Genomic DNA, 13,981 nt, shown 5'->3' on the forward strand with positions numbered 1-13,981 from the left:
GAGCTCCCTATCTTTTGAAAAGATCTGGGATAATGATCGAGTAGTTTTAGGCTTCACGCCTACTCGGGTAATCCTACAGGATTCATTGTTGTCCTTGTAAAGGACTATCTACTCAATAGCTTATTCCTACTTTGCATTGCTAAGGAAAAGGACTAAAGACGAGCTGAGTAGATCTAGGTTTTATGCCTACTTGGGTAATCCTACGAGATTCAACCATGTCCTTGTAAAGGACTATCTACTTGATAGTTCATTCCTACTTTGCATTGCAAAGGTAAAGGACTAAATTCGAGCGGAGTAGATCTAGGATTTACGCCTACTCAGGTAATCCTATGGGATTCACCCTTGTCCTTGTAAAGGACTATCTACTTGATAGCTCATTCCTACTTTGCATTGCAAAGGAAAAGGACTAAAGACGAGCTGAGTAGATCGAGGCTTTACGCCTACTCGGTTAACCATACGGGGTTCACCCTTGTCCTTGTAAAGGACTATCCACTCGATAGCTCATCACTTCTTTGCATTGCAAAGGAAAAGGACTAAAGATGAGCTGAGTAGATCGAGGCTTTATACCTACTCGGGTAATCATACGGGATTCACCCTTGTCCATGTAAAGGACTATCTACTTGATAGTTCATTCCTACTTTGCATCGCAAAGAAAAAGGACTAAAGATGAGCCGAGTAGATTAGGCTTCATGCCTACTTGGGCAATTCTACAGGATTCACCCTTGTCCTTGTAAAGGACTATCTACTCGATAGCTCATCACTCATTTGCATTGCAAAGGAAAAGGACTGAAGATGAGCCAAGTAGATCTAAGCTTTATGCCTACTCGGGTAATCCTACCAGATTCACCATTGTCCTCCTAAAGGATTATCTACTCGACATCTCATTCCTACTTTGCATTGCAAAGGAAAAGGACTACAGACGAGCCGAGTAGGTCTAGCCTTTACGCCTACTCAGGTAATCCTACAGGATTCACCCTGTCCTTGTAAAAGGACCATCTACTTGATAGCTCATTCCTTCTTTGCATTGCAAAGAAAAGGGACTAAAGACGAGCCGAGTAGATCTAAGTTTTACGCTCACTATAATTAAGCAGCTGTTTCAGGACTCTTGCTCCAAGCTGTCGACGATCTTGTCGGCTATCGGCGTTACTTCCTCCACGGGCTCAGCAAACTTGTCGTTTTTCCTACTGCCAAGTCTCAGAGTGACACCCGACCCCGAACGGGCCGTAGGTCAGTCCTTACTTGGGGCCTACTAGGGACATATCCATACAAACGAGAAAACCCTTTTTTCGCAATCATCCCCCTCTTGCATGATTAGGTTGAACGATGGCGGTCGTGAAAGAACGGATCTTGAGTAAAATTTGTCGGAATGCAAAGAACCTACGCCCCAGCGGCTACAACCCCTAGCTCACCAGCGTGATCGGGAACTTCTAACTCACAGCTTAAATCTACTTCCGTAAAATGACAAGGAAGGCGGGTTTGCGATGAATCTTTACGAAAATGCAAAACATAAGTTGTTTGCCATCGTGGCAGAAAACCAAACTATTATCTTGCAAATACCAAGTTCATAAAAGTTCATCAGGCATGACGGCCCCAAAAGCTATCCCACGTGCAATTGAACTAATTTCTTTTGGGGGAGGACTTCCTCCTCCATACTTGCAGCAAGATCCCAAGTGGTGGGAGTGGTAGCTTCCTCGATCTAGTCAAGCTCGTCTTCGGCGTAGCCTGAGAAGAAACCTCGGCTGATAATTGTTGGCAGTCCTTAGCCTAACAGAATAGATCCGCCAGCGTATGGATACCGATGTATCTTTCACATTGGAGTATTCCAGGATATCGAATCCACGAGGAATGAGAACTGTACTGGCAATGACTCTTGTTTATCCAGGGGGGATGACGAGAGTGAAGAGGTCCAGATAAGATAGGTAGAGGTAGTCTAACATCGTCTTGCTAACTACTCCTGTCAAGAATATTTGACTTATACTCTAGTTTCTTTGGCAGCCTAAGAGAAGGACTTAGACTCGGGTGAGAAGGGAGTCCAACACCTGTCAGCAACTACTGCTATGAAAACACCCGAACGTGGTGGACTACAAAGGACGGACAGGTTTGTCACCACCTGCCGCCTACCACTGAGGTTCTGTGGGGTGGAACACAACTCAAGGTAACTAACCAAGTCTAGGTACCACACCTAAACTATCGAGTTACTTACTCCTACTTACGCAGACAAAGGATCCCACAACTAGAGAGATCAAGTATTCAAGGACTAATAAAAGTAAAGGAGAGAAAGTAATACTGACGAAAGAAGAGGAAATTACTCGAATCGAAGCTTCATTCCTCGTAGGCACAAAGTTGGAGAGGGGCCGACACTCCGACTCCTCTCCAGACTCTCACCTTGCTTCTCTCCCTATTTTCTAAAGATATGTGGAGCGCTACGCTTCACCTTGGACTTGCTCCAATTCTTCGTATCTTGAATGAGGGGTAGGGGCTCCCTTTTATAGTGCTTCCAAGGCGGTTATCACGAAGTCGCCTACACTTCACGCAAGGAGGTCGGCGTCGTAACTTCCACGCGAAGGCTGGACACGTGGCGTGACAAAGTCAGGCCGGCCGGCCTCCCCTAGGCCGGCCGGCCTAGGAGTCACGCCATCTGTCCACCGCCTTTGAATGGACGCTCCCGATGCTCTCTGAGGTCGGTGCAAAAGGCTGTTTGTCCAACCGACGTAGTTTGGGCCGGGAGGCTTGGCTCTAGAGACATTTCGGCCCTCCATTGTACTGACACGCTCCTCAACGGCTGGAGATCACTCCTGGATGGGTAGATATCTTGTGCTCTGATCATGGCATAGAATTCCTCCGTTTTGCCTAGAGATTCAAGCCTTCCGGTTCCAACTCGTGCATTCTAGGAAACTACCCATTGCATTGGCCTAAATTCTCCCTCTAGATGGTTCTGGTAAAGTTTCATACCAAAATTCCACAGTAGTTATGCCGGTCGGCCGGACTCGGGCCTTCCGGTCCAAACAGTGTCCGTTTTGGGTTAATTTTGGATATGTTGTTCCTAAGATCAAATATGCACCAAAACTTGTGGAACTCATTAGATATAATGGTTATGGCATGATTATGACCTATGTTTCATGAAATCAGGCGGAGCGTTGGCGGCGAAAATCACCGATATCGACTGCCAACAATAATCTGCAGGTTAACATTCTTGTAATGAGAACGCACAATAGCAAACGACCGTTGTAACCCAGGTACAACGCGTCCCGCACCATCTGCGGCATCGAATCCACCACGCCGAGCACTCGCATCGCCAGCGAGCTTAACCCATGGTCCGGCGTCATGTCAAGATCGCTGAGTATGATCCCGACGGCAACCCGAAGAGCATCGTGCTCCTCAGCCTCCAGGGCGAACCGCTGCTTCTCCTGTTCCAGTGCATGCGCCAGGTCTCGCGCCCTCATGACCTCTTGCCGAAGCCTATCCTCGAGGTCTGCGCAAGGCATGAGGTGCGAGATCAGAGGAACCTGACAAAGAGAGGGGAAAAGTGGAAGGCGACGGTGCTCATCGGTTATCATCCGTTGAAACTCACGGGCGTCGTTGAGGTACATGCAGATCTCATTTTGCTAGGCTGGCACCTTCTGGAGGAGGTCGGCGCACGACGTTTCAGCATTCCGCCGAAGCCGCGCTCGGTGGAGGCTTCCATGGCCGCCTCGTCGCGCTTATGCCACAATAGGGTCACCTGGTCGTCCCGCTCCTGGCGCAGCTCACTCAACTCCCCGTGAAGGCTGTCCAGTGACTCCTGTAGCCGATCCTGCTCCCTACGCAGGTGGTCGATGGACACCGCGTCCATGCCAGCCTGTGTCCGGGCCTATTCCAGCTCATGGCGAGGGACGACTAGCTCACTGCTTGTCAGATCCGGGGCAGCGGGACCGCTCATAGGCATAGAATGTTTTAGAGTAAGGGATAGCGCATGGATGTACCTTACCTCTTTTGTAACTACCCGAATAGGCATATAACTAGATGTAGTACAAGAAAACTATCCGACCAGGTTGTAGTAGGACTCCAACAGTACTTGGCTAAGACTTTCCATGTAACCCTGTCCCCCTAGAGTATATAAGTGCGGGCAGGGACCCCCTCAAAACACATCAACATCTAAGGCAATACAAACAACCATACAGGACATAGGGTATTACGAACCTCGCGGCCCGAACCTGTCTTAATCCTTGTGTTCCTTGCACCATCAAGTTCAGAGCTAATCGATCCTTTGCCTACAATCCTACTGCTAAGGGTATCCATGAGCAGGTTTGGCGGCTAAATACTGATAGTTGGCGCGCCAGGTAGGGGCTTCGGCGAGTTCACTGCTGAATTCGATGGCCGAATCAAGCGATGCCAACACCGTGCCTGAAGGCACAACCCTTGTCTTTGGTTCTTGGGCTTGCACGACCGATGGATCAGGAAGCTTCTCTAGCCACTTGATCACACCTAAAGAACCAGAGGCAGAACTCGACGATCAACCCGCTGGAACAAATGACGCTCCGAAATTCGGCGGGAATCAAGTTCCACCCAAAAGTCAATTCGGAAAACCTTGGGAACATGTCGACTCCAACTCGTACAGATGAGTCAGCTGAGTCTGACACCAACTCAAATTCTGAAAATTTCCAATTTTCTCAAACATTGGGAGAATACGTGGCTTATCTCGAGTCAATCAAACATCCTAGGGTCGTCAACTCAGAACTACTCGACGGAGTGGACCGAGTCTCACGATCAATCGAAGGATGCATCAAGCTTGCAGAATCCGCTCTCGGCTCATCTAAGACATAGCAGAACCCGAGAACATCGAACCCACGGCACCCCCGAATGGGCGACATGTTCTCTATGATCGATCGAGTTGATTCCTCGCTCATCGACTGTATTAAAATGGTCAAGAGTACTTTGCAACACAAGAAACAGGACTCGATGGGGAAATCCTACAAGAAACCAGAGAAGGCAAACCCCCGGCTTGAACGGATGGGACCGCCCCTCTCAGGGAAAACCCAGGATCCCTCACCGAAGCCTACTCACAAATGGACTTCTGAACCAACCGATATCCCCGATCCTTTATTTGATCAGGACTTCGACAAGTTCATGGAAAGTCTCGAGAGCCTCGAACCATATGATGACCTTGAGGACTGGTCGGACAACGTCGACTTATTCTTGGATGCCATGTCTCACTCACCACACATGGCCGACATCTTCTGGGAAGAAACCAAACTCAAGAAGCATGGAGAAGCTTCCAAGACCCCAGAAAAGCCTAGCGAGTCGATTTTTGACAAGCCATGGACCAAAGAACCAGCAGGATTAACTTCTACCCAGTCCTGGCTACACTGGATGAACGAGAATGCCCTCCGAGTAGAGATAGGCATCCCGCTTCTCGCTCACCCAAAACACACACACTAAAATATCGGAGGTCTAACCGATTCTGACTCCGAATACTCCTCCAATTTGGAGAATGAGCTGGATAGCCTAATCCAGTACAACAAAGAAGTCGAAACCAAATCGATCAAGAACTCCAAGACCGATCAGAACTTCTTGCCCAACTTGGCCATATATTCAACACTAGAAGGACGGACAGCGCGTCTAGAAAAGCCGGGGCTCAATATTCAATCTGTTGAGACCCCTGTCCTCATATCGACGAGCTTCCAGGAAGGCGCCCCGTTAGACACGCCAGAAAGCAAAAAAGACCAAGAAGTCGAGGATCTCTATCGCGAAATCCTCATGATTCGCATCTCTGAGCTCCACAAATCAGATGATGATTCGATGGAGCAGCTCAACCTCGACGACTACGTCGAGTACCTCTCTGACAACATGGAAGCTACTCCCACGGCGATCACTGAAGTCAAAACCACCATCAAACAAGACCCGACCTTAGCTCCATCAGCCGTGACGGTCACCGTCCAGTTGGAAGACGAGCCTATGGCGGAGGATCTTTACAAGCGCCGCCGCATACGCAATCACGCCAGCGCTTCACCGACCGAGATGTTGCCCACCGCCTCGAGCTGTTGCCCGGTTTCGGCGTGGGAGCGCTCGTACAGTTCCCAAGTGGACCACAATGCGGCCATCGTTCCACCCCTGGCCGCCGCATTTGGCCAGGAAGCTTCAAGATAAGTCTCATTGGCCTTAGCACGTGTCTAAACTTCTGTAATAATAGTTTTCTTGCTCTGGTGGGCCCTTTGATCCATGTGATGACACATGTTGCATTCTGATTCGTCAAAATTTTGTACCTTGAATCATGACTGCCATTTAGCTTCAATTTTAGCTCAAATTCATCTGCATATAATTCCAAACCAGCATATGTGGAATTCATTAGTATTTAATCCTATACTACCATATATTACATCTTTATGCATGGTTTTCATGCTGGTGTTGACGGTCAAAATGGGTCAAATTATACTGTCAACAACTCCGTACTACAAACAAGTGCAAGATACACAAGCAGCACGAACTGGACGTAGGGTATTACGCTTCCGAGCAGCCCAAACCAGTATAAATTCTTATGTCTTCCTGTATTACCATCCATCACTAAATGCGCATCCACGAGAATCACTAGCCGGTGCTAGAAAATACTGACACCTTCCGCCCGCAAGAGCAACCGTCGAGGCGGCAAACGACGGCGTCGTAGGTGAGGATAGGATCTAGTTTTCTTTTATTTTTGGATTTTTTGAACCTGTGTTAAGATAGGCTCGATTAATTTGATTATAACCAAAATCGAACGGAAGTAACCGAAATTGATTTTTCTCGATTTCCCACTTTTTCTTAAAAGAATTGATCGACTCCTATTTTTCTGGAAAGTGGAAACCAAACTTGCCTAGCGACCGAGAAACCAAACCGATAGGTTTGGTCACACCCGAATGCAGAGGCCTTTTTTTGTCGCACTACGAGAGAAGCCGAGCCAACAGTTTCATCATGGAATGGGCTGGGCTCGAATTTAAGAAGCCCAAGCGTTTCATCAGGGAATGGGCTGGGCTCGGATTTTGAGAAAGCCCAAGGATTGCCTCTCACAGTAGGCCCATGACCATCAGCGGCAGCCGGCAGGACAGGGAGTCGACTCGGAACTCGAGTCCCAGAGAAAGAAAACCCTAACCTGCCCTCTCAACTCATCCTTGTTGCCCGCCTACCGCCGCCATTCTGCGCTGCGCCTCCACTGCTCCACGCTCTCCCGCTGCTCTCACCACCGTCTCGCGCGAAGCTGCTGAGGTAAGAACCAAGGTTCCCCGCTATCGAGAATTGGAATGTTGGCCCAGGTGTAGTGCTAGCAGGGGTGGTAAAGGGCCCAACATTTTGAACTAGAAAATCTAAGGATCGGGCCCTAAAAGGACCGGGCTCTAAACATATGTATTTTTGAACTAAAAATTTTAAGGGCTTTATTGGGCTGTAAAGAGGCCATTAGGGCCATGGCCCATTACCACCCCTAAGTGCTAGATGGATTGCTGTGCGTATTTGTTTCAGCCTACGGACTCGAGTTTAGCTGAGTTGTGTGAAGGATTCGTAAATATTCATTGAATATGACTGACTGCTCCCTAGATACATGTAGCTTGCCGAAGAGAGAAACTGAAAAACAGTTTCCCATGTGGAATTAACTGCCGTTCTACATTACATAATTCTGCAGCTCTTGGTGAAATAGGCAGCCCATTCTTTGAAACTGATCTTGCTGCGTGGTGATTCCATTTTGTTGATATGATCATTTATGGTAATACGGTTTTATATTTTCAGTATGACAGTGGCTCAAAATTGATCTTTGGCTCAAAATCGATCTTCTTGCTTTCATATCATTTGCAACTGTCAAACGTAGGCTGCATTTTGTTGCGATGGATGCTACATTTGTTTGTTGTATTACTGTTTCATATTCCTTTTAGGAATTCATTTGATCACATATAGAATTTTATGATGTTAGTTCAAAGTTGTTCTCCTTACCTATGGATAATTTTTGGTTGTCAATGGTACAGGCTGTAAAAACATGTGTTCTCTGCTATTTGAATGTTAATTCATCAATCAGTGGTTTATGCAGGCTAGTGTTTTCTTAACAATTACAACATGATGTGTATTTTGACAAGATGTCAATTTGATAGTTGATAAATGCATTTGAAGCTCTTTAGGTTCAGAGCTTAACTTTCGTTGAACTTGAATGTCAGCTCAAGCTAGAGAAGATGTATACGGCAAGGAGGAAGATCCAGAAGGACAAGGGTGTGGAGCCAACTGAGTTTGAGGACACAGTTGCCCAGGTTAGACCCTTTCAAATGTTGATTTGTCTCTTTAGTATTTGAAATTCTAGAATCTAAATTATCCGTGGTGCAGGCGTTCTTTGACCTCGAGAATGGGAATCAGGAGCTTAAGAGTGACTTGAAGGACCTTTACATCAATGGAGCAGTGTGTGTATCTTCTGCCTTGTTTTTTTTTCTTTTTTGAACTTTGGGTGCATTTGGTGTTATCTAATTTGAAAAGAAAAAAAAATCTTGTTTTGTGCAGGCAGATGGACGTGCCTGGCAACAGGAAGGCTGTTATCATCCATGTTCCATACAGGCTACAAAAGTCTTACAAGAAGATTCATGTGAGGCTTATTCGGGAGCTTGAGAAGAAGTTCAGTGGGAAGGTGAGAAAATGATCTCACAGTTTTGCAATTACGTAATATACTTCTTAAAGCATACATCATATGTGCTATGCCCAATAGCTTCTATATTTTTAAACCTCTCATCCTGATAATTGGATTGCTCAAAACTATTTGAAACAAACAAATCTAGCAAGTGACAAGCTGCTTGTTTGTCCTGAGTGTTTGTTGTTGCAGCTTTAACAACAAACTGCTTAACATATACGAGTGTTCCTCTAAAGAGAGCTATTACTTCTAGATTTGAACTTGCAGCTTTAACGTGGAGACATGAATTAAGAACATAGATGAAAATGAATTTGTTGCCCTTCAATTAGTACCATCTAGGAAAACATGGTTTATTTACTAGTTAAATGCCCGTCCGTTGCTACGGGCAAGATAATCATAAAATAAAGCATAGCAATATATAATAAAACATAGAAAATGACAGGAAATACATTAAGTGGTCAACCATAGTCATTATTGAAGGAAGCACAAAGCATATACAAATGAACACACGGGCAAGACAATAGTCACAATACAACAAACCATAGCAATATATTATAAAACTATGAAAATGATTGGAACTATATTAAATGGTCAACGATAGTCATTATTAAAGGAGGCACAATAGGATTATCTTGAAATATAAAAATATAATTGATTATTCAACTTAGTTAAAAAAGTTGAAACCATTTCCATGCACCTACTTTTAATATGGAAGCATGGAACATATAGATGACTTAGGATGCGTTAGACCATAGCAATGATGGTCGTCACATACAATTCGATCGCTGGTTACATGACTTCATTGTTATTAGGGCCTGTGTCAAGTCAGAGCAATGGGCGGTATGGGCCTGTGGCCAGTCAAGGTAATGGCGTTAGGTCCAGTGGCCAGTCAAGGCAATGGCCAATGGGTGATGGCGACTACACATACCTGTTTGCAAAGAACATGATCAAGTTGGCAAGATGTCAAGATATAGTGTGGCAGGTTTTGGGTTCAAAGCATTCTACCTTTGAAAAGTTTCTGAAAGTGAGCTTGACGAATATGCTATAGACAGATCTGGCAAGAAATCCTGAAACATAGACAAGTTTGCTATTGGCATAAAAAAATCATAAATTAGATAAATTTGTTTTCATGAGCATTACACATCTAATCGAAAATTTTCAAACTTTTTTTATATACAGAAGGGTTATATCACAATTGGGTTTCTCTCATTTGTCTTAAGGTCTCATATTACAATATTTGATTTGGAATTAAAATGAAAACAGCTTCAAGATGCAACAATAATTTTCTGTCAGAAGACTCTTTGAAGCAGGTTGATAGAGGAATCCTAAAACACAGATAACCAATTGCTTCTGATTTAGATACAACAAATTCACCTTTGGACCCACTGAAATCGTGCAAAATTATCTCTACAATGTAAAAATTCAATGCACACTTCATCTTATGTTTCAAAAAGTCACATTTAGATTCACAAATAGCATCATCAGCTTGTACTAAACACGCCTCAATTTTTGAAATCCTGCAAAAGAAAAAGGGGAAGGTCCTTCATTACGCTATCTATATTCTTGTTTGGGTAAAAAGAAAAAAACAAAAGTAAGCCAATCAAACAGGTTTGCAAAAAGCAAAAAGAAGGCAACCACTTGATATGCATAGTGTTACATGGACACGGGTGCGGGTGTCGGTGTCCGACTCGGGTGCGGGTGTCCGATTCGTTAGAATTTTTGGGGACACGGCAAATAACACTTGGAATCCGACACGAGTGCGGGGTATCCGACTCGGCAAAAAAATTAAGACACGGGTGTCCGGGTAACACAGCATATGCATTGTTATTGTCAGGTTGTCACACCTAGTGGTATGCAATGAAATCATGATTTTCCTTTGAGGTATAATAAAAATTTTCTTTTCCTTCAAACCGCACGAGGGTAAAATCTGTAGAAAGGGCTTACAAGATCACTGAGGTCACATAATACGGTTATGTGGCATCCTTTCATGCAATAGCCGGCTTCTCACTGTGGCAGCACAAAGCATGCTGCTTCTCCTCCTCTCTAATGTCATTTAGAACCCTGACCTTTTCCACCTCAGATATCAGTTCGATGATTCTCGACACAAGTACTCCCCATGCCTCACACAATCACCAAACATATGAAAGAGTTAATCAAACTATAACAAAATCACTACCCGCAGAGAAAAAAAGGCACAACAAATTAATCAACATATTGGCATTCCAAATAGATGAACCATCCAGAAATTATTTAACTTTGACAAAGAATATTACTGCAACAAAAAGTTGGTAGTATTACATTGACATTATTAACCAAACCACCGCCAAATAAACATCAAAACTGAGAATTGATTGAACTGATTGAAGATGGATAGGTGCATAACCCAACATTATAATTCCTTTGCAAATAAGAAAATGGTACAAACTCCAAGCTTTGGTGTCAATTGGGTTACCTGAGAACCTGGTATCATAGAAGTCAGATCCTTAGTGCTCTTTTTCTATCAGGTTCATCACCATGGGGTTATTTGCTATTACCATGAAAATAAAAAAAGATCGCTTCACCTGTGCTAATATAGCTAGCCGTAGAAGGCTTTCGTGATAAAAAGTTTTAGCTTTTGGTGGTTTCTGGTAGACAAAACCAATCTCTCCCTCCCTTTCGTCAAACCTTTTGGCCTGACAAGTGGGGCCTCCGTGAGAGGTATGGTGAGCCTAATCTTGATGAAAAAGAGTTTCAATTGTTTCAACTTTTTATAGATAGATTCTGGGTGGCATTTTTTTTAGCACCTTGCTAGTTTTTAAGAGATGTTTTTTATGTAGTTCCGACGTTTTGCTACTCTTAGACTTGGGAGTGGTTATGTGGCATTATAATTGATTGATAATGGTTACTTTTTACAGTTGTATTGTTATACTCCTTCCCGTTAATGCTTGATCATCTGTAATGACTTCATCTGTCCTCTTTGTGGTAATCTAAATATAGGATGTTGTTCTGGTTGCGACTAGAAGAATTGTGCGGCCCCCAAAGAAGGGTTCAGCTGTTGTTCTTCCCCGTAGCCGCACTCTTACCACCGTTCATGATGGCATTTTGGAAGATGTTGTGTATCCGGCTGAGATTGTTGGGAAGCGTGTTAGGTACCACTTGGATGGTGCAAAAGTCATGAAGGTATGTTATTGATATTGACATCCTTACTCCTTATGTTGATTAGAATCATAGAAAAACAGCTGTTCATTCAGTGTATCTGTAGTTGTAAATATGACATCATCCTGCTGCCTTTCTGTTTTCTAGCTGGATGCGCAATTATTTTGTCTTAAGTTGGCACACTCTTGTATCTCTGTTATCTAGTTGGTGGTGCAATTTATAACAATTGTTCCTTCCTTGTAAGTGAAAAGATAGAAAAACAAAAGCATTAACCTCAAAACAAATGACCTGTGTCTTAAGCATCTTGCCCTTTTACAATCCCCAGGGTGGATTTGTGTCTTTTTTTCTCCCCTTGAGTCTTTGAAAATTAGTACTCCACTTAAGTTGTTTTCCTGTCATAAAATAATTTGTCCTTTGTTTCTTGTGATACTTTTGAATATTGAAAAGAACCCTCATGGCGTTTGCTTGTATGCTTTCTTTCGGAATTCAACAACACTGACGACACACTGACACACATTGTGGTGTGACAGGTCTTCCTGGATCCAAAGGAGCGTACCAACACTGAGTACAAGCTTGACACTTTGAGCTCAGTCTACCGGAGGCTTTGTGGGAAGGAGGTTGTGTTTGACTACCCCATGGCTGAGAGCGCTTGAGCCCCCTTGTCCTTTAGTCAGCTGGCTATTACAATATGTTTCGTCTATCTGAAACAGACATTACCATATATTTCATGTGTGAAATAGTGTTCAACATCCTGGGACATGCCAATCTCGTTTCTTCTTAAAGCTGTCTTGGATTCTGCAAATGTTTTGCATTGCAGTGCATTATATATCTGCTGATAAAAGAAGAAATCGACATGTGCGGGGCTAGAGTGTCAGATCATAATTTTTTGGCAAAATTCGATTCATGCCACCACAACTCCGTGAAATTGGGTTTTACGTTGAAAATCATGCCACTCAATGGCATCGATTTCAACATGAAATCAAAAATCGTGAAATTGTAGTGGCATGGATCCAACTGACCCTAATTTTTTCCCCTGCCTACTGTTGCTTTTTTAAGCTGACGCCTTTTCGCATCAGAATCATCTGGATCTTTAGTGGGGCCAGTGGGGGGAAATGCAAAGCATTTCAAGGAAATATGGAAAAGAAGTTGAAAGCTGAGGGAATCCAGTCCTTAGTTGACAGTTTAGTTTTTGTAGCAAAGCAAACTGATGCCTGAAGTTCTCAGTTACAGCAAAAGAAGGCGTATGTGATGTATCTGTGCTGTCTCTTGCTGTCTTGCAAGCCTTGCCTGTCTAGGGCTCTCGGCTCTCAGATAAGCTTTTGCCCAGTTTACAAGAATAGGAGAGGTGGTGAGCATGTTGTTGCCTGTCTTTGGCTCTCCGCAAGAATAGGAGTTTGACACTTTTATTTCTTTATTTGTGGCCTCCATCTCCGACATGCTCCCTTGTCCCTTGCCAGGTCCGCTGCCCTCTCCATTCCGTTACAAAACCACTAGAAAAGGGGCGATCCTCTGTTCAACCAGCCTTTCTCTACCACCACGCTTTACCAATCCGTCCATTGCCAAATTCAAAATTTCAAAACTATCTTGTGGCACATGCATGTAGTATTAAACTTAGATAAAATAAAAAAACTAATTTCATAGTTTACTTGTAAATTACGAGACGAATCTAATGAGTCTAATTAGATCATGACTAGACAATAAATTACTACGGTAAAGCTACTGTAAACATGTGCTAATGATGGATTAGTTAGTTTTAATAAATTCGTTTCGTAGTTTACAGACGAGTTCTGTAATTAGTTTTGTGACTAGTTTATGTTTAATATTTTAAATGTGCAAAGATTTCATTTCAAAAATTTTACAGAGAACATCTAAACAAGACCTAGAATGTGATGATATATACAATCATGTCGCTGATGTACGGGCACGGAGCTCCAAATGTCCAAGGATTTGCTTCCCTGTAATATTAGTGGAGCTCAAATCAATACAGCTACACGTGTGTAACTTATCCCCGCTACCACCCCAACATAGGATTCCCAAGCAAGAAGGGCATATTTGGTTGGAGCCCTGCCAGGCAGCGATCTCAGCCCCAGGCCGACGAAATCGTGCGCCTGAGAACGCTGCCTGTGCCAGGCAGCTCTGCACAGGCGGGAACCAAACAAGCCGGAATTGCGAAATTTACTGAATGCTTACCCTTTTTTGTTTTCAAATTATTTATGAATTCATATAATTATGGAATGG

The 13,981-nt window shown here is 43.9% G+C and overlaps 1 protein-coding gene across 1 annotated transcript; it reads left to right on the top strand.

Moving 5' to 3' along the window:
• Positions 1-7,051: 7,051 nt before the first annotated feature.
• Positions 7,052-12,617, top strand: LOC120665813 (40S ribosomal protein S7-like). Its single transcript, XM_039945495.1, has 6 exons — positions 7,052-7,215; positions 8,151-8,240; positions 8,314-8,387; positions 8,485-8,608; positions 11,585-11,767; positions 12,274-12,617. The coding sequence occupies exons 2-6, from the start codon at positions 8,166-8,168 to the stop codon at positions 12,394-12,396; spliced, it is 579 nt and encodes a 192-aa protein (XP_039801429.1). The 5' UTR covers positions 7,052-7,215; positions 8,151-8,165; the 3' UTR covers positions 12,397-12,617.
• The last annotated feature ends 1,364 nt before the right edge of the window (positions 12,618-13,981 follow it).

This window comes from Panicum virgatum, chromosome 3N (assembly GCF_016808335.1).
Source record: "Panicum virgatum strain AP13 chromosome 3N, P.virgatum_v5, whole genome shotgun sequence".
Classification (NCBI taxonomy): Eukaryota; Viridiplantae; Streptophyta; class Magnoliopsida; order Poales; family Poaceae; genus Panicum; species Panicum virgatum.